This window comes from Camelus dromedarius, chromosome 3 (genome assembly GCF_036321535.1).
Source record: "Camelus dromedarius isolate mCamDro1 chromosome 3, mCamDro1.pat, whole genome shotgun sequence".
Classification (NCBI taxonomy): Eukaryota; Metazoa; Chordata; class Mammalia; order Artiodactyla; family Camelidae; genus Camelus; species Camelus dromedarius.
This window is the reverse complement of record NC_087438.1, coordinates 97,204,727-97,224,599: the sequence shown is the minus strand read 5'-3', so window position 1 is coordinate 97,224,599 and position 19,873 is coordinate 97,204,727. Positions and strand designations below refer to the sequence as shown.

At 42.6% G+C, this 19,873-nt stretch overlaps 1 protein-coding gene across 2 annotated transcripts in view; it reads left to right on the top strand.

Moving 5' to 3' along the window:
- The first annotated feature begins 10,428 nt into the window (after positions 1-10,428).
- Positions 10,429-19,873, top strand: part of SIL1 (SIL1 nucleotide exchange factor) — a 210,364-nt gene continuing 200,919 nt past the window's right edge. The window contains exons 1-2 of one of the 2 annotated variants that reach the window (XM_064484330.1): positions 10,534-10,623; positions 12,424-12,541. In XM_064484330.1, coding sequence (XP_064340400.1) covers positions 12,537-12,541 — 5 coding nt within the window. In that variant the 5' untranslated portion in view covers positions 10,534-10,623; positions 12,424-12,536. Of the gene's footprint in view, positions 10,624-12,423; positions 12,542-19,873 lie in introns of both variants that reach the window. The other variant, XM_010982114.2, reaches the window with a different exon arrangement.

The following is a 19,873-nucleotide window of genomic DNA, read 5'->3' as shown; positions in this document are numbered from 1 at the left end:
TTGTAGGTATTCAATAAAGCTTTGTTGAATAAATGAATGAACGAAGTGTCTTAAACTGGTTTCTGATATCCTTGGGGATTTGCTACACTTTGAAATTTCCTTAGCATGGCATGTGAGAATCTTCACAATCAAGCTAGAAATGCTGGACTAGTAATTTTACCAGACAGTCTGGGCAGGATGTGGAGGCATAGTCCTTTTTAGAAAATAAAAAAGCAAAAGTATAAAGGATTTATGTACATTTTGACAGGGCAGACGTGATATGCAAATTACCTGCAAATATAATTCAAGTGACATGCAACTCCTCATGCAAATGAACATCCTGTCTTTGGAATCAACTGCAGGGGCATTCACTAATTTGTCTGTGGTACTGGCAGTAAATCTTTCAAAGGCTTAGAATGCAAATTGCTTTCTTGGGGAATGTGTGTGTCCTAGGGAGGAAGAGGTCTCTTAAGAGCCTCTGGGAAGGGGTCTCTCAAGATGTCAGTGTGCTGCTGTAAGCCTGCAGCTTAGTATGAAACTTAATACAGTTTACAGCTTAATATGACATTATTCTGCCATGATATTCCAAAGTCTGGCATTTTGGATTTGGTGGAGGATCAGGGACAATGAAATGCAACTCCTTGTACCTCTTCAACTCTTTGGCTACCTCACATCTTCTGTCCCACCCTCCTCACACCATCCAAGCTCTGATCTACTGGAGCAGAAAGTAGGGAGTCAGAGATCCCTGGGCCAGGTCCTCACCATAGGACCATAGAAGAGTCTATGATAAGAGCTCTTGTAAATCATGTCTGAAGGAGGTCAAGAGCATGATGTGGAGTTCTGCATTTCCTAATCTCATGACAAGAATAATTTAACTGAATTTCTGCTAGACCTATTTGAAAAAGATGATTAGTTACAAGAAGCATGGGGGCTTTCTGAGAAATATAGCTGCTTAATTTCAATGCCAATGATGTAGTATCTGACTAAATTGGAAGCTTACTTGGAAATCTAACAGGAAAAATGTCAACTGTGATATTTTTCATTATACAAACTTGTTCTTGAAGTAAAAGGAAATTTTTGGTTACACAGACTCTTCTACAATGATTATGAAAATGTTGGGCAAATGAAATGCAATAGTCTCTAGCAGATATATTTTAATGTAACTCAAAATCTGTTTTTTCTCTTGACATCTTGCTTTGCAATCAGACCTGGGTTCAAATTCCCACCTCCTGAGTATACAAACTTGGGCAACTTACTCAAGTTTTCTGAGGTTCAGTTTCCTCATCTGTAAAATAGGAATAATAGTAGAAACCTCATGAGGTTTCTATGAGGGTTAAATGAGGTAATGCCTGTGTTTAGCATAGTGTCTGGCTCACAGTAAGCATTCAATAAAAGAAGTTATTTGCAGTGGTCATCTGTGGATTTGCTTCCTAGAGTCCAGTCACCTATCACCCGATAGCTGTTCAACATTTCCTTCTGGTGAAACATCATTCTTTCCTCAGTCTGTGTGGTTCTAGTGAAACTGATTCTACTCTTAGCACCAGGAGAAGAGCCTATGACTTAGATTTAAACCAATCAGACCATTCCATCCTCCAGGCCATAGTGATTGATTAAAAAATGGAGACATACATAGAGTTATCATATGACCCAGCAATTTTCTCTTACATATATAACCAAGGGAATTGAAATAGGTGTTCAAATAAAAACCTGTACATGAATGTTCAAAGTAGTATTATTCATAACAATAAAAGAATGGAAACAACCCAAGTGTCCATCATCTGATGAGTGGATAAACAAAATGTTGGTATAGTCATACAATGGGAATATTATTCAGCCATAAAAAGGAATGAAATACTAATTCATGCTACAACATGGATGAAATTTGAAAACATGAATGAAAATTGTGCCAAGTGAAAGAAGACAGGCCATATGTTATATGATTCCATTTATATGAAATTCCAGAATAGGCAAATCTATAGAGGCAGAAAGTGCATTAGAGGTTGCCAGGGATGAGAGGGAGGAAGTATGGAGAGTGACTGCTAATGGGCTTGGGGTTTCTCTTTGAGGTGGTGAAAATATTTTGGAATTAGATAAGGGTGATAATTGTACAACATTGTAAATATACTAAAAACTCCTTAATTGCATACTTCAAAAGGATGAATTTTTAGTATGTGAATTATGTCTCCATTAAAAAAAAACTAAAAAAAAAAAAAAGGGCACATGACCCAAGCAGGCCAATGAGAGCCAATAAGACTCAATCAAATCCTTTAGAGCTATGAGGGGAGCAAACTAGTTCTCCTCTTACAGGACTTCAACTTGAAAGAATATAGAGTCTGAACATGCTGATCTATCTTGCTACATGTAGAGCCTGAGATTGAATTATCCAACCCAGGTGATAGTAGAGCCAAGGCATGGAGAGATATCAAGACCTGGTTACACACTGGAGTTTGTCTGGGACTTGCCTGGTTTTAGCACTGATAGTCCTGTGTTCCATGTTGGTCACCCTAGTTGGATCTCTAAATCTATCTCTGCTTGAAATTCAGGACCCTATGTAGACTTCCAAATTATATAAATTCCCTTTTAGTTTTAGCAAGTGTCATGAGCTGGGTTTTCCAGAGGCAGGCACCGAATCTGAGTTTAGGGTTCCAGTTGTTTATTAGGGGACAATACCTATGAAACGAAGGAAGCAGAAGACTGGGTGGAGGAAGAACTCAAAATATGATGTAGGCCCTTGGCCAGTCCAAGAGAGAGTTCTGGAACTAGCAGTGCCCTTTAGAAGGTCCCATACTGAGCCAAAATGGCTGGGCCATTATAGTCTTCCCTGCTTCTTTTCACCTGTAAACTTATAGTCATCTTTCAAGTGTTAGCTTAAATGTTACTTTTCGGGAAAGTCCTATCCTGAAGCTGTCAGTGATATTAAATCCCCTGGCACCTGGAGCGTGTGTAGCAGTTTAATTATTAATTATTGTTTTGTTATATGTCATCTTGCAGTGTTTAGCTTTGTGAAGGAGGGACTGTTCTGGTTAGCTATTTATAGATAACAAACTACCCCAAACCTTAGTGGCTTAAAACAGAGGTTAGCATAGTAGGACCCATGTACCAGATCCAGTCTACAACCTGTATAACTGAAAAACTGAGATTTTTTTTCAGATTTTTGAGGGGTTTTAAAAGAAAACCCCCAAATAAGAACAATACGTGACAGAGATGGTACATGGCCTGCAAAGCCTAAAATATTTACTGTCTGGCCCTTTATAGAAAAGGTTTGCCAAAACAACCATTTTGTTATATCTCATGGTTTTGTGCATCAGGACTTCAGGAAGGGTTTGATTGGATGATTCTTTTACTCTATATGATATTGACTGGGAGCTCTCAGTGGCACTCAGCTGGAAGCTGGTCTAGTCTGGAGCATCCAAGAAGGCTTCACTCCCATGTCTGGTACTAAGACAGCTGGAAGGCTGGGCTCCGTTGGGCCCTTCTCCCTTCCCACACTGTCTCTTCCTCAGGGTGGTTGGACTTATTAAAGAGTGGCTCAGGGATCCAAAAGACTGAAATGGGAACTCTCAGAGACTAGGCTTATAACTGGAGAGCATCATTTCTTCTGTAATCTGTTGGTCAAAGCGGTCACAGGCCAACCTAGATTCAAAGGGAAGGGAAATATACCCCACCTCTCAATGACAGGAATGCAAAGAAGTTGCATTGTTTAATTTACGTGAGGACCAAGTCAGCTCACTCACTATTATATTGCTAGTGATTATATGAATGCAATAAATTTCTTGATTAAGGGATACCCTCTGGTAGATAGAATCTGACCTATTTGTAATACAAATATATTAGATTTGCAACTAGATGAAATATGAGGTCTAATTGGACTCTCAGAAGCACTCCATTCCGCATGTTCCATTTTTGGGCTACCATGGGTCATCTCTGCTGTGCTGCATTTCTCAGTGTATTTGAACTTCAGTTTCCTTTTAGGTTAATGAGGGACAATGTAACCTGCATCTCACAGGATTCCTGTGAGAATTAAATGTTCTAATGAATGTGAGAAAGAGTTATAAACAAAAATTCTGTTTAACGTTAGGTTGTTATTATTGTCATTGTTCCCCAGGGTGAGGAGTGGGAAAGGCCACAGCCCCTAGATCCCCAGCCCCGGAGAAGGACCCCTCAACCGCTCCACTCTTCAGCTCTTACCACTGCCAATTCCTGAGGAACAGGTGTTAGCAGGGTTCCTATGGCTATGCAATTCAGTTCTAGCCAAGGAAGATTTATTTCTCCACAGTGGCTCTAATGATGGTTCAATGGGTCTCATATTTCCATAATGATTTTGGTACCAATGCCTTCCATCCCAGGTGTCTCTGCAGAGGCTGTGGGGAAACGGGAAGCCACACTAGCTAAACAAATAAGAGTGGTAAGTTGCATGTGACCAGCCCCTTGTGACCTGAGCGGCCTACTGTGTGCTCTAATACATGGAATAATAAAGACACTGCTGAGAAAATCCATGTTCAACTTGTCACCCTCACCCAGCTCAGAAAATGAAGTATTCTTTTCCTCAGAAGAGCCCCCTTGAAACTCTCTGTCCCAGGCACAGTCCCATACCTTTCATTTTTTGTTCATCTCATTTTTGACTGGAGGGTGGGTTTGTCTGCCTGAGTAATACTTCTTCCAACTTTTCCACGAAAGCTCATATACAGTCTGGGCGTGACGCATCATGTGTGTGGTACGTGTAGGTCTGGGAGTGGGATAATTACTTAGAATGTAAGTAGGGATATAAAGCGGGATCCCCTGTGCGAGTCTATAAGAACCCACAAGTGTATATGTGTGTAATTTAACTTTGCCCAGCCTCTAGCACAATGTCTGTGTAGCCAACAGCCATAGAAAAGAATAATACTAATAGCTAAGAACTATTCAGCTCTTACTGTGCCAGGCACCAGGCTGAATGTTTTATACTATTCCATTTAACCTCCATAACAATTACTGAGTTGAGTACTAATATTATCTCCTTTTAACAGATAAGGAAAGGCACCTCTAAGGTTGATTAAGGTTAAAGTAACTTGCTTAGCTGCTAGTGAGGGGCAGTCAGGACTTGAAACCTCTGTCTAATTTCAAAACCCCTTCCTACACTGCTCCACAACCCCAAATCTAGGTTCTCTGCTGACAAAGATACTGGATCTGATGATCTAATGTTCTGTGACATGCCACATGGGAAACCTTATGCTCTACGTGTAATCTCCCAAAGCTTTGGTGCATGGGAACCTTTATTAGGGACAATGTCAGAGGAGGGAAGGGTTCTCTCAATATCAGCTTTCTGACTCAGGATTGTGCGGGCATGGTCAGTTGTGGTACCCACCATGCCCAGGATTCCTTTGTAATGACACCCTTCCTTCTGCAGCCCTCTGCTTGAAGTGGCCCTGGCCCTTGTGTAGGGGATAGGCACAGACTGGACCAGGAGAGGGCCCACATAGGCTACCTATCCTCCAACAGCCTTGCAGTGGCCTGATTCTTTGGGCTCTTCCAGGTGTGTACAGAGGTAGAGGCTGTAATGTACTATTCCAGTTAACCTGGCTCACCCCAAATTTAGAATGTACAATTAAATTGTCCTGGCCAGTCACACATCTTGATGTGATGCAGACATCAAGAGTGGGAGAATAAGTGGTTCGTGAGAAGGAGAGTTGAGAGAATAGCCTGTTTTTAGACCACCTCGGTTCTGGTTCCAGTCCCTGCTTGTCTGACTTTACATCAGTCCTTTACCATGGGTCTGAGCAAACCTGAAACAGTCTGTATGATTAAGGGGTTAGGAATCTGGAAGCTTGAGGGGAAATCCAGGAAATGGAGATATGAACTGTCTGACTGGGTACTGTGCAAGGAAAAGAAAAGATAAAAAATGATCCATGGAGGTGACATTGTTGATACAGGGCCTTGAGGGGAAAGAACTGCTCAGGTAGGTTGTTAAGTTGTCTGCTGCACGATGTGTGATATTAAAGTTCTCCTGCATCACCCCTGTGATAACTTCACTAAATTCTGCATTTCACCCTAATGCTTTTGCAGTCTGGATTCTTGCTGGAGAAATGGAGCAGAATGAGGGGATAGCTGATATCTAGGTATACTCCGTCTGTCACCAGTCTGGTTTCCCTAGGATCTCTGGTTTTCAGGGTTATATGTAAATGCAGGATGTTTTCATTTATCTACCCATGTAAACATGACTGTGTGATGTGAGTATTACGAATCTGGATGTGTAAGCTCTGTGCATGAGTGTCGGTGCTTGTGCCCGGATGTGGGGTTTGTGGCCAACTGTATTTTCCAGAGGTGGCTGGCATGATATATCCCATCCCACACATTCTCTTTACAAGATGATGGTGACACTCCTCCCATCGAGCAGTGGGCTCTCTTTCCCTCTCCTGAAATGTGGAGAGACATTTGTGACTCCCTCAACCAATAGAGTATGGCAGAGATGGTGCTACATGACTTCTGAGGCTAGATCATAAAAATATGATGTGCTTTAATGCTTGGTTCTCTTGAGATGCTCTTTCTTGGAAATCAGCCACCAAGTTGTGAGGAGGCCAAACAGCTACTGGGAGAGGCCACTTGTCAGCATCCTGGCCAACAGTGCCAGCTGAGGTCCCAACCAACAGCCAGTGTCAACTGCCAGCCATGTGAGTGAGCACCTTGCCTTAGCTGAGCCATGCCAGCTGACAGTGTGGGGAGCCGAGTCGATTCCTCCTTGCCAAGCCTTGCCCAAATTGCTAAATAAATGATTGTGAATGCTTTGTTATGTGGCTATAGCTGTCTGCCCTAACTATGTGTGTGTTCCTGTGATTCAGTGCCTTTGTGGGTGCCTGCAGGCAGTACGTTTGTGTCTGATGTCTGTGTACTTGAGTAGGTGTGTGGTTGAAGTTGTTTTTGGAGGTAGAATCATGGTTTTTGCAGTTTAGCTTTGGCCTCAGTGGGAGCTGTTTGGTAAGAACCCTTTGAAATCTTGTCTGTCTTCTAAGTCTCTTCTTTTGCGTGTCTTCTCTTTGAACCAAGGAGGCCTGTTTTGCTGAGAGCAAATGCAGCTTAAATTTATTGACCTTTTTCTGGCCAAAACCCCTGGAGATGCCAAAGCCTGCTAGCAGGTAGGAGGCTGCCATTCAGAGGCCTCACATCCCTTTCACAGGGTCTGAAAACACTGTTTTTAAAATTTTCATTTTCTGTTACTGAGGCCTTCAGAAATGCACCAGAGACAGATCAAAACACAGACACTGGGGTCCTTGACGTCTCCTGAGATAGAGAGAGCTACAGTTCTTTATTAATTTTTTTAAATGGAGGCATTGGGATTGAACCCAGGACCTTGGGTATGTGAAGCATGCACTCTTACCACTGAGATATACCCTCCCCAGAGAACTAGAATTCTTGATTGCCACCAAGGAAGCTGCTTATATGGGCTCAGGTGTGCCCAGGTCCCAGCGTAGAGGTCATCTGCCCAGGTCTCTGCCCTGCCTTGGCTGCAGTCACCCACTCCATCTGAGTGTATCCCAGGAAGTAGAGGACCCTGGTTCAGATGTCCAGTTACTCTTGGTCTCCTTGGCAGTGCTGCTCAGGTTTTTCTTCTTCCATGTTGGCAGCTTGACTTAGCTTTTCTGGGAATGCTCAGAGCTTTCTCTGGCTTCACACTCCTGCCCTTGCACTGCCTCTCAGGACCTCTAAAGCACTGCTGTCCAATAGAGCTTTTAGTGATCATGGAAATGTTCTATAATCTGCACTGTCCAATATGGTAGATATTAGCCACATGTGGCTCTTGAGCACTTGAAATGTGGCCAGTGTGACTAAGGAATAGAGTTTTAAATTTTATTTAACTTTATTTAATTTAAATCTAAATAGTACACATGGCTACTGGCTACTGTATTAGACAGCAGAACTCTGAAGAGTTCAGGGAGAAGAGTTTTTCTTTTATCTGTAAAATGGGGATAAAATCTGCCCCATCTGCCTCAGAAGGCTGTCTGGAGCAAACAAGATGATGACTATGAAAGAGTTTTGTTATTCCCATAAGGGATCTGGAAAGAAAGACAGCAGTGTGAACTAAGTGGGCTATTCTTTTAGCTCTCTGTTAATATTTCTGTTTTACGGCCCTTGTTGGACTGTTTTGATTTGGTCTGTTTACATTTCTGTCTCTCTCATCTGAGCCTGAGATCTTTGAGGGACTGTTTCATAGCTGTATCCTCACAGCCAGTGGCTGGCATGTAGCTTGGTACTCACGTTCCAGTAAAGAAAATGTCTGGAGTCCAGGAGTGAATCCTGGAAGCAGAATTTAAAGTGTATGGTGAAAGCTGGAGTGGGGGAGGTTCAGAGAAGAGGAGGCAGGACAATAGGGTGGTGACGCAGAGAGCAAGGGCTTCTGTTCCCCACACTAAACATTTTAGCTTTATTCAGAGAGAGCAAGGAGCCAATTCCTGATGCCAGGAATGCTTTCACACAACTAGGTATCAGGCTTGTGGGAGGTTGAGGAAGACTGATCAGAGGAGAAATGATCTACCCAACACATTTTGCTTGTTGAGGAAGGCCAGATTAATCATATAAATCTCTGCCTAACCAGGGCTCTGGGGGTGGGGACTATGGTTTCCTTTGATTGGTGGTGGCAAGGTTGAAGATGGTTCCTCAGGCTCTGTACCCTTCCAAAGTTTTGCTTTACTGGGGATTGGAAGAGGGAACTTGGAAGCTCTCCAACAGAGCTGCAAGGGAGAGAAAGCTTTTTAGTTGTTGTTTACCTATTTAAAGGAAAATCTAAAACATTTCTGCTCAGTTCCAAGAATAATACAGGGAAACAAAGAGAGAGACTACTGTGATTCCACCACCCATTCTGATCCCTGGACTTCAAACTTCTCTCCATTATAGTCACCTTCCTTGTTTGGGGGCCATGAGAGTGGAGGTAGTCTGCGTAGGCCCGGCCCTGCACACTGATTCTAGCAGCTCAGCAGGCTTGAGCACAGAGCTAGTTCTCCTGGGAAGGTGGTTCTCAGTTAGGGCTTTTCAAGGTTTGGGGACTGGGGGACACAGGATTTCCCTTCCCCACACACTTGTGCTGGTTAGATCTGTCTCAAGAAGGAAGCCAGGCTCCTGTGAGTGCTGGCAGCTCTGTGTCCAGCTGGACTCTTGGCTCATGCATTTCTGTATTCATTTTAAGACTTGAGCTTATTCTATTTTTAAGCATCTTAATCTTGGAGTACTTTATTAATATCTTTTTATAACTTGTGTCAGGCTCAATTGTAATTTATATGTTCATTCTGCAACATATCACTGATGCAATAGATATCCGTTGAACATTTACTATCTGTCCTCATGGTACTAGGCAGTGACACAAACTAGAATTATTCCTAGGCCCAGCTACTCACACTGGGCTCCTGGGTGTTCTATGGGAAAAGTGAGCTGTTCCCTGTCCTTTCCCATCCAGTCCCAGGGAAGTGTCTTATGTAGGCCTTTCTAATAAACTGGCACTACCTACTGCACTATTGCCCAGGGGTTGTTCTCCCTCCCTGGGCTACTAACCACTGTTTGCTCACGGTTGCAAAGTCAATTTCCCATTTGCTTGAAGTAAACATAATCAAGAAAACAGATTAACTGCTAGAAGCTCACATAATACATAGAAGAGGGAAAGGATCTCCAGAGATAAGTTGATTATTTGTTCTTATTTAGATTATCCTTTTCTCCACTCGGAAATGACCAGAAATCACTGTGTCTGGACTCTAAGGGAGCCCCCCTTCCCATTTGACTGGGCAGGGTAAGCAACTCTATGCAAGGGGAAGGTCTAAGAGATGATATCCTGGAAAGAGAATAGGATTTTTGCAGGCACCCGTATCAGGCTTAAATTCCCAGTTCTACTACTTTTGTACCGTATGAGCTTGCTTAAGTCCTTCAACATCTTTGAGTCTCAGCTTCCCTATCTATAAAAAGGGGAGGGGGGTGACAGTTATAACCTTAAAAAGTTATAAGTAAATATAATGTATATACAGCACCTGGCAGATATAAATGAGGTATTCAGTGGTAGAGCAGAATTAGAGCTGCAGATGACTTACTTTCAAAATAATTGGTCGTTGTCAATTCACACAATACATAAGTATATAAGTAGGTGACTTGTAGGTGGTCTATTCTGCATGAATTTTCTAAGGACTATTTATTGCTTGAGACTAGGCTTTGTACTCAGTGACACCAGTTTGATTTATTTTTACGCCCTACCACCTCTAAATTCTTTCTGATGATCCTTCCCCTACAAAGAAATTAAGCTATTGGGAAATCAAAGACAAATTTCAAAGTTCTATTTTCCTCTAGTTTAGAAGCAAAACCAGGCCTACAGCCATCTGTTCCAGGAGTCTCTCACGCCGGCGGAAGGATACCGGAGCGAAGGAGGTTTGACCTGGTGGACGCTGAGCGGCGGGGCTTAACGGAAGCCGGAGAGGGGCGGGGCTGGTAACTCTGAGCGCGAGAAAGGGAGTGAGGCGGCTGCCGGCTGTTCTAGAAGACGGCAATTGGGCGAAGAGGCGAGTGTCGTAATAGCTACGCGCTCATGGCGAGTGACGGAGGCCGCCTTTTCTGCGTATCGGGAGCTGGTTGTCGCTGCGGCCGCCTGGAATTGTGGGGGTTGTGTTTGCCCCTCGGCTGCCAGGCGGGAAGCCGAAGGTAGGGGCCAGTGTGGGCCGCTCGGCCCTGGGCCTGGGCGGGGGGCTCAGGGCGCTGCCCAGGCCTCCTCCTGCCAGCGTCCCCGGGGCCTTCCCAGCGCTATTCCTAGGTCCCCTAGTGTCTCCGAAGTGGGCCGTACAACTAGGCCCTCAGTGTTGTCTGCAGACCTGGCCTCTCAGCCCAGGGGTCGCCTTCCCTGCCTTTCCCACTGTAAACGTCTCCAGTAACCCTGATAAGTGCTAGGAGATGAGGCAGTGGGTTTCCGAGACTGGCTTTGGCTCCGCAACTGTTTTAGTTTTCTTCCCTGTTCCCTTTTCCCGGCCACAGTTTCTGCGTTTGTGTAACCGCTCCAGAACCTTGCTGGCGACTCTTCACTATAGGGAATTGCACCCTACCCGCGTCGTATTTCCATTCCTATTGTGTGTTTTCCTTTGCGTTAGGAGATGAAATACTTGACTTTAAAGTAGGGTTACAGACTTTGGTGTGTTTGAAATCACCCAGGAGGTTTTGCATAGCTCTGGGTTCTATTCACAGGAATTTTGGATAAATGGGGGCATGGGCACCTGGCGTCCTCCTCAGGTGGTTCTGATTCAGGTGGTCCTGAAATCCTCCCTCTGAAATTCTCTGCTTCAGAAGGCAGGAGAAAATGAAATTGGAACCCTATTTCAGGGGCTCCAGATGGGAAAGACAAGGAGTCAGTAAATGCTCAATATCTAAGAGGCCAGTGGGGGCTTCTTTGCACTATAGCAGCCAGAGGGCTTAAAAAAATTAATAATAATTTAAAAAATATGACTTATATGTAAGATTAGTTTTCTAATAGATATTTAAAAATGCTTGACCTCCATTCAAGTCCAGCTGGCTTTCTGACCTAAATAAAACAAAATTGACAAACTACTTTGGGGGCTTGAGGAAGTTAGATTAAACCGAGTCTAGGTAGGCAGGAAAAGAATGAATCTTACATGTTGGCTAAGAGAGGAAACTGATGTTTATAAACACTTGCTTTGACAGTGTGAAAAATGCGTTGTTTTGTATCTGTGTCTGTTTAGCTCTCAACCCAATTAAGCTGTTTTCTTTTCTGGTAATAGCCAGATTTGGAGATTGGATAGGATTTTGATGGGAACCAGGGCATGAGGATATCAGGATTGATATCTGTATAACATGGATCAGGACTTGGTTTGGAGCTTCAATTGAGAGCATGGCCTTTAGGTTTTTAAGATCTTGCTACACCAGATTTGTTTTAACCTTTCTTTTGGATGTGTAGTGAATTTAATCTGCTAGTTAATGCATGTGTGGTTCTGATGAAATTGGCAACAGGAAAGACTTATTGCCCCATTATACAGATGGTGGGAATGGGGAATATGTTAGTAGGGATGTGGTAGCCCAGGAATGAGAAGTTGCCTTGTCTTCTGATTCTTGCTTTCTTCTCCTTCCCTGGTGTCTTTGAATGCCTCCTATTCTCTGCAGAGGGCGACTTTGAGTCCAGGTGTGTTTCATTGGCAGGAGAAAAGGCTAATTGCCCCTCACTCTGGCCTAGCTCCTGACGCTGAGGGCTGCCTTTTCTCTTGAGTGGCTCCTACCCTTCTTTCTTCTTTCAAGCTGCCGGGGAGAGGCCTCCACCTCCTTCATTTCACCCTTTTAATCGTGTGAATCCCATTATTTTGATTTCTCCTTTTCCCAGAACTCTTGAGTGCCCTTGCCTCCCCCAACCTGATCTCCATTGGCCTGGTTCTGTCTTCTAGGGCCCATGTGGCTGGCACTCAGTAAATGTTAGTACCTCTTCTGTTCTTTTCTGCCTTGTAGCCAGAGGAGACATAGTCCAAATTTACCAGCCATGGGAACGTTTGTGCACCCACTTGCATTTCAGTCTCGGGTTGGAGGTGAGGCCGACTTGCATTCCTGTGTGTTCTGCTGGCATGAGGTAATTTCCTTCTCCTCCCTTAGCAACTTTTATCCGCTATTCTCTTTGCCTTTCTAAATCTTAGGGGTGGAGCATGGCAGCAGAAGCTGGCAAGTAGCGCCAGAAGTTGGAAGCCATCAGTGATAGTTCAGTGTTTACGGGTAGGTTGTTAAATGGATTGAGGGAAAAGCCTCTGAGAGTGTGATAGAACCTGGCAGGGGAGAGCTGAAGAAGCTTCTGGTGTCTGCATAACAGAGGCTCCTGGAGCTGGCTGCTTGTTCAAGTTTTGGCTCTGCTAGCTTTTGGTTTCAGGTCAAGGGGCATCCCTTCCAGGTGCCTCCGTTTCCTTGTCTGTGAAATAGTAGTAAGTAACAGTGGCCACTTGGTAGGGTTATTGTGAAGATTAAATGAGATAAATTGAAAACCACGTAGCTCATTACCTGATGTGCATTAAACACTATTATCATTATATCACTTTTAGAATTTATAGATTGTAGATGCAGAGTGGAAAGGCATGTAACACACCATTTTCTTCCCCTTTCAAATGGTACTCCCCTAAAAAAAAAAGAGACTAAGTGAAACTGAAAAATAACAAAATAGGTTTCAAATAGACATTCCAGAACTTAATTGTCAATGAATGCTGTTCTCCTTTAGAATGGTATGTGTAGGTGTAAGTGGTGGGGGTTAAGGGTAGCATCACTTAAGAGATGTGGACTTTGTCCAAAGTAGTTTTTTTTTTTTAATTTTTTTTTTGGGGGGAGGAGATAATTAGATTTGTTTATTTTTAGAGGAGGTACTGGGGATTGAACCCAGGGCCTCTTGTGTCCAAAGCAGTTTTGAAAATCCACCTCTGAAATTGTCTTCAGAAACATTTTTGAACCATTTGAGAGATCAGTTTCATTAATACATGGTACCATACTGGTTTTTTTTTTAACCCTAAATGGCATAGTTAAGCAGCCTTGTCAGCTGACTTGTCTTCAGATGAATTAACAGTTCGTTTTAAGTAGGCGTAGTTGGTTTTTGGTGTGTGTTGAGTATGAGTTTTGATTCTGAGTCTTATCACTTATTAGCCATATGACCTTGGACAAGTTATTTCACCTCTTGGGCTTGGTTTTTACTGCATAAAAATGGGAATAATACTTTGAAGAGTAGTTAAATGTAGTAATACATATGAAAGTCCTTGGGACGTGGGGATGCAGTAACTGTTTTCACCCTCAAAGGATGAAGGTTTGCTATTAATGAGAATATTCAGAAAGACATGATAGTCTCTAAAGGCAAGGATGGATGACTTCTAATTGTCATTTCATTATGTTTGTGGCCTCATGCTGACCTTCTCATCCTGCCTTCTATCTTTTTCTTCATTATCTATCCTTTCTTAAGTGAAGCTGTGCTGCAGAGGCTGTCTGCCAGTCTCTTGGAGTAAGCCTCTTTTCAGGAGAGCTAATCTGAACATACTTACAATGCCAACCCCTTGGTCATGGATTCCTGGGGATTTTTCTCTGGGGCTGCAGCTGGTGCTTAGATCATGCTCTGTAGTGCAGGCATCTCTAACTCCTGGATTTGGTGTCAATTTGGAGACCTGTCCTTATGGAGCTAATCTTTTCTCTTTCTGAGCAAGAACGAATACTTCATTCTTCTCTGAGTCGGCCTTAAGCTGTGAGCCTTAGTCGTCTGCAGCATAGAGCTTCTTACTTTAATTATATGTGGTCTAAAGAAGGAATATCCTGCCTTTTTCTTTGCTTCATTTACTTTCACCAAGGGTTTTACTGCTAAGTGGGGGAGAATTGCCTGTTGTCATTCAGGTGGGGCTTTGGGTAACTCCTGATTCCTAGCTTCAGTAATTGAGTTTGTCTTTGGGATAACAACCTCGTAAAAGATTCAAGCTACTCAGAACACATGTGAAGAACCTGCCAGAATTTTCTTAATTTGTGGAGGGTTTACACCTGGCATCCTCACTTGATGCAATTTTCTACCTAGGAGACAGAATCCAGGAGCAACTGACTATGTTTAGCATTGACTTGTAGTTCTTTCAGTTTCCACCAGGCAGCTCATAGACAAAGGTGTGGTTGTGTTGGCTGACTGTCTGCCCGCATTCTCCTAATAGTGCCCTAGTCACTATTTGAGGCATGGAGGATTGTCTTAGTTCAGTTATGGGCTGCTATAACAAAATACTACAGACTGGCTGGTTTAAATTACATTTATTTCCCACAGTCCTAGGGGGTAGAAGTGCAAGATCAGGGTGCTAGTATGATTAGATTCTTGTGGAAAGTGGATCGGCCCTTTGGACGTTTAATCGAGTGTTTCTCATCCTTTTGTTCATTATTACCTTTTGAGACTTTTCCCCCCCAATTGCCTCCCTCCCCCACCCTACCCACCATGGAATTTTAATACCACAGGTTGACTGTGTCCGTTTATGTACTGTGGCCCTTTGGAGGGTCACAGACTGCTATAATATCTAAGATTTTTCTTCCTCAGGAATAATTTTTCACCCCTTTGGGGGAGACTTTGCCTTCATTGAGAATGCATGGTGTTACCCGGTATTCTGTCACTAATATATAGTCATCAAGGCTTGTTTCCTATCTAGAAGTTCCCACTATCACCATAAGCATTTTCAATGCCTCCAATACCAAACTGGTAAATCAGGAGAACGTTATCTCATACAGTCCTCGCATCAACCTTGTAAGGTGGTTGGTATTTTACAGATGAGGTAACTGAGGCTGTGATCTGATTAAGATAAAAAAGTTTGATATAGCCAGTCTTTAAATCCAGTTCTGACTCCAAAGCTATTTCTGTTGCACTGTGCTGCCCACTCCCACCCCTCAAGAGTCTGCAGTCATCAACAGGTTATTTGGTCATTCAGCTTATTTTCTCAAAGCCCTATTAGGTGCCATGCCCAATTGAAAATGTTGGGGACACTGAAGTGAGAGTTCCTGCTGTTAAAGGGATAACTGAATTTTTCCAGGTTGAAGATACCTTAGAGATAGTGCCTTTGTTACCCTCTCCTGTTTGGACCTCTTACTAGATGGCTGGCTTTAGCTAATGGCTGTCATGGAAAGATTGAGCTAGTTGGCCTTAAGGAAGGTGAAAGCTCTGGATTTGTCCTTACTACTTCCATTTTCCAATCAGCAGAGCTGTTCGTAATCACTGAGCATGTCGTGTACAGAGTATAACCAAAAGGGTGCAGCAGGCCTAGTAAACTATTTGACCATTAGATGTTTGTGAGCATGATGATTTGTAAGAATGACATCTGCTTTGCTTATTGATAGTCCTAGTAATTCAGAGCAGAAGTTATTTGTCCCTTTCTGAAGTTATTCCATTTTGCCTGCCTCAAAGCCTAATAATGTTAAGAGAGTTGGAGAAGAAATGGAATGTGGGCAGAGGTGGTGGGAGGGATATTTTTTACCTGGATTTCTCCAAAGAGGCTGGAATTGAGTTTTTTCTTCTTTTTTAAAAATTGTGTGTGTGTATATATATTTAATTGACGTATGGTTGGTTTACAATGTCATGTTAATTTCTAGTGTTGAACATAGTGTTTCATTTATATACATATATTCCTTTTCATATTCTTTTTTATTATAAGTTATTACAAGATATTGACTAAAGTTCCCTGTACTATACAGTAGAACCTTGTTTATCTATTTTATGTATAGTAGTTTCTGCAAATCCCAAACTCACAATTTATACCTCCTCCACTGGTAACCATGTTTGTTTTCTATGTCTGTGAGTCTTGTTTCTGTTTTGTAAATAAGTTCATTTGTGTCATTTTTTTTAGATTCCACATATAAGTGATATCAGATGGTGTTTTTCTTTGTCTTTCTGTCTTCGATTAGTATAACAATCTCCAGGTCCATCCATGTTGCTGCAAATGGCATTATTTTATTCTTTTTACGGCTGAGTAGTGTTCCATTGTATAAATACACCACAACTTCTTTATCCGTTCATCTGGTGATGGACGTTTAGGTTGTTTCTATGTCTTGGCTGTTGTAAATAGTACTGCTGTGAACACTGGGGTTTATGTGTCTTTTTGAATTAGTTTCCTCCAGATAAATGCTCAGGAGTGGGATTGCTGGATCATATGGTAGGACTGTTTTTAGTTTTTTGAGGAGTCTCCACACTGTTCTCCATAATGGCTGCACCAAACTATTCCCATCAACAGTATAGCAGGATCCCCTTTTCTCCACACCTTCTCCAGCATTTATCATTTTGGACTTTTTAATGATGGCCATTCTGTGAGTTTATTTTTTATTGTTTTTATTTTCTTCCAAATGTTGGATTTTTGAGGTGTTGCATTTACCATCTGCTGCTCTGGTGTTTCTTTGGTCCTTCTTTCTCACAGCTGAGTCCAGGTGTTCTGGACTGGAAGTTGGAGTCTTAGCGTAGTGTTTCATGTTTAACCTGTGTAACATGTCACATCCACAGAGAAATGGAAAGGAGTATGTTTCTGAGGTCTGCTTGTTGGCTATATCTTGACTAAAGACATTCTTGATCCTGCCTTTTAATTACCATTTATTAGTATCACAGACAGAGGAACACAGCAGTCAAATGAACTGATCCACGTCTAGCCACTTCCCTTTCTGCAAGTCACCTGCCCCTTCTGTCTTGTGAGAAGGAGGGGTTCTAGAAGATGGAAGTAGAATGAGAGATGCATCCCAAAGTTCTGGTGAGGAAGGCTTAATGCCAGTGGACTTTTAAACGGACATTTCTTTGCATTTTGGAATAGTTTCATGCTTATGCTTCTCATTTCTGTGAGGCTCCCAAGGAGGTAGCATCTTTCTGACCAAACTCTAGAAAACTGTCAGGCTTCAGTTCAGTGGCAGTAACATAAAGTAGGACAATCAATACAGACAACATTGATCGGTCATGCTTTGAATCCAGAGAGTAGTAAGCATTGGAGTCATAAGAGGCCAGCTCCTATGCAAGGTTTTGAGGTTGATTTTATGACCTTCCCCATCTCATACTCATGAGGATTGGGTTTGATTATATTCTTGAAGCAAAGTCTCCATCCTTGGGCCCAGCTGCTGAAGTCTAAGATTATGGTGTTTCTGTGCTGGAAGAGATCATCCAAGGGGGTCTTTTTTTTTTTTTTCCTTTCAATTTTTTGAGGCAGGGAGGTTATTAGGTTTATTTATTTATTCATTTTAATGGAGGTACTGGGGATTGAACCAAGGACCTCATGCATGCTAAGCATGCACTCTACCACTGAACTATACTGTCCCCTCCAGAAAGTCTTAATTTCATTGCAAACATCAACACTGAGTCGGCTTCATATCCAAGGGACTGCTGTTTGTAGTACCTTGGTGAGTGAAGAGTCGGGAAATACCCTTCTAGTTCTGTCATCACCTAGTGCTTCAGTTTTGCTTTCGATGGGTTCCTATTTTACTGACTATAAAACTGAGCCCCAGAGAAGTGAAATAGGCCATATATCTTTTTTAGGGCCACCAATGTGTTAGTGGCAGAGCTGAAACTCAAGCCAGAGGGCCTGCAGAGGGTGGCCTTAGAAGTTGTTAGAATTAGAGCCTTGTAAAGATGCAAGATGCTGTTGCAGTTAAAAGCCTCTAGGGACTAAGAAGGTCCTGCCTCCACTGACTGACTTGTTTATTAACTTAAAACTCTCACTGGTGAAGTTTTTGGCTGTCATGCTGATTTTTCTCATGTTCATGTTGAAGTGTGTTTCCTTTTGCTCTTACCCCAAAGGAAATAGATTTGAAGTTTCCACCTGTTTTAGAAACAATGAAAATAGTGCCCAGGCCAGACTGCTGTGAGTGTGAAGAATGGAGTCAGTGAACCACTGGACGTTACCTCATGACCCAAGCAAACCTTTAATACATTTCTGAAAGAAGAGAGTAAACGAATGAATGGTATGCCAGAGTGGTTTAAAACTACTCAGGGGTCAGGTCACTTGGTTTTATGTTTTGCTATTTACTTACTAGTTATCAGATCGTTAACAGGTTACTTATTTTCTGTAAGTCTTGATTTCATGACCTGTAAAATGGGAATAGTAATAGCTACTTTAGTAGCTGTCTTAAATTGAGAGAATATATACAGAAAAGTGCTGCTTCTGGTACAGTGTAAGTGCTGTGTATACTATCAATAATGACAACAGCCGCAGTTTCCAATTGACCCGAGACTTGGTTAGAGGGTAAGTTATGTGGACTGTGTAAGTATTACCTTAACAGACGCATCATTGTCTGACTTCTTCGTTGGTTGGCTTATTATTCTTATCAGTTACAGTGATCACAGGTAGCTCATGCTGAATAAGTAAAAGTTGGGAACAGCAAGGAATTTCACAACCTATCTGCCATTTCCTTCCTTACTTAACTTAGTTCTCACCTTTCTGAGGCTCTAACTGGCTGTCCTAGCCAGGGGCTTCTGTTTCTTGTTCAGTGTCTGACACAGGGATTTCAATGGAGCAGGTCTGGTTGGTCCTGAGCCTTCCTGGGCCCTCTCCTTGTCTCTTGCCTTCTGCTCTTCAGCCAGACATGAAGCAATTAGCTCATTAAGGGAACTCTGACTTCTTTGTCATGGCTTTTTTCTGATTTATATGCCCATTTCTGGCCTTGTGCAAGGTCAGGGAGCCACAGTCAATTATGTGATCCAGATTTTGTGCTCAACTTGGCTCTCTGCTTTTGAGATTTGCAGCTCGTTCAGTGTAGCAATGGAGGTGGAAGTAGGGGAAAAGCCCCTGAAGCTACAACCCCCCATTATTCTGATCTCAAGCTGAGTTTTTAAAAATCCTGAGCATCATGACTATAGCCTGTGCCTTCTTTGAATGAAACAAATAGGGTAAAACCTCATTATTTCATTATTTGGGGGAAAGACCAGTTGGAATAGGTTAAAAAAAAAAAAAAAAGAAAGAAATTAAAATGTGTTTTCAAGGAAATGCCATTGTCTTAGATTTTGGGGCAAGCCTCTGCATTATCTTTGTCTTCTAGTCTTAGTGCTTCCTCTGTTTCCTGGAACTGCACCTGAGTTATTATAGGAGCTTCGTCCTATTTCCTCCTTTGGCTTCCTCCAGGACACTGTGTATTTCTGCCCCTTAGGGTCTTCCAAAATACAGTGCTGATTGGAGAACACTCATGTTTAGAAGCTTTCAGTGGCACCCACTGGCTGCTGAATAAATTCCAAATGTGTCAGTTGTTCTCGTGTTCCATGCCTATTGCTGCGTATCCCTGTCCACTTTAATTATATCATCTCCCATTACTCACGGGTACCCTTTGCTCCTGATAAACTGATCCAGGTGCTCCTCTAAGCATGCCTCATGTTTGCAAATTTGCCATTTCTTTTGTCCGGAGTACTCTCTCCTTAGTCTTCTACTTTATGCTGCAGATCTGCCTTCTTCAGTGAGCCTTGCCT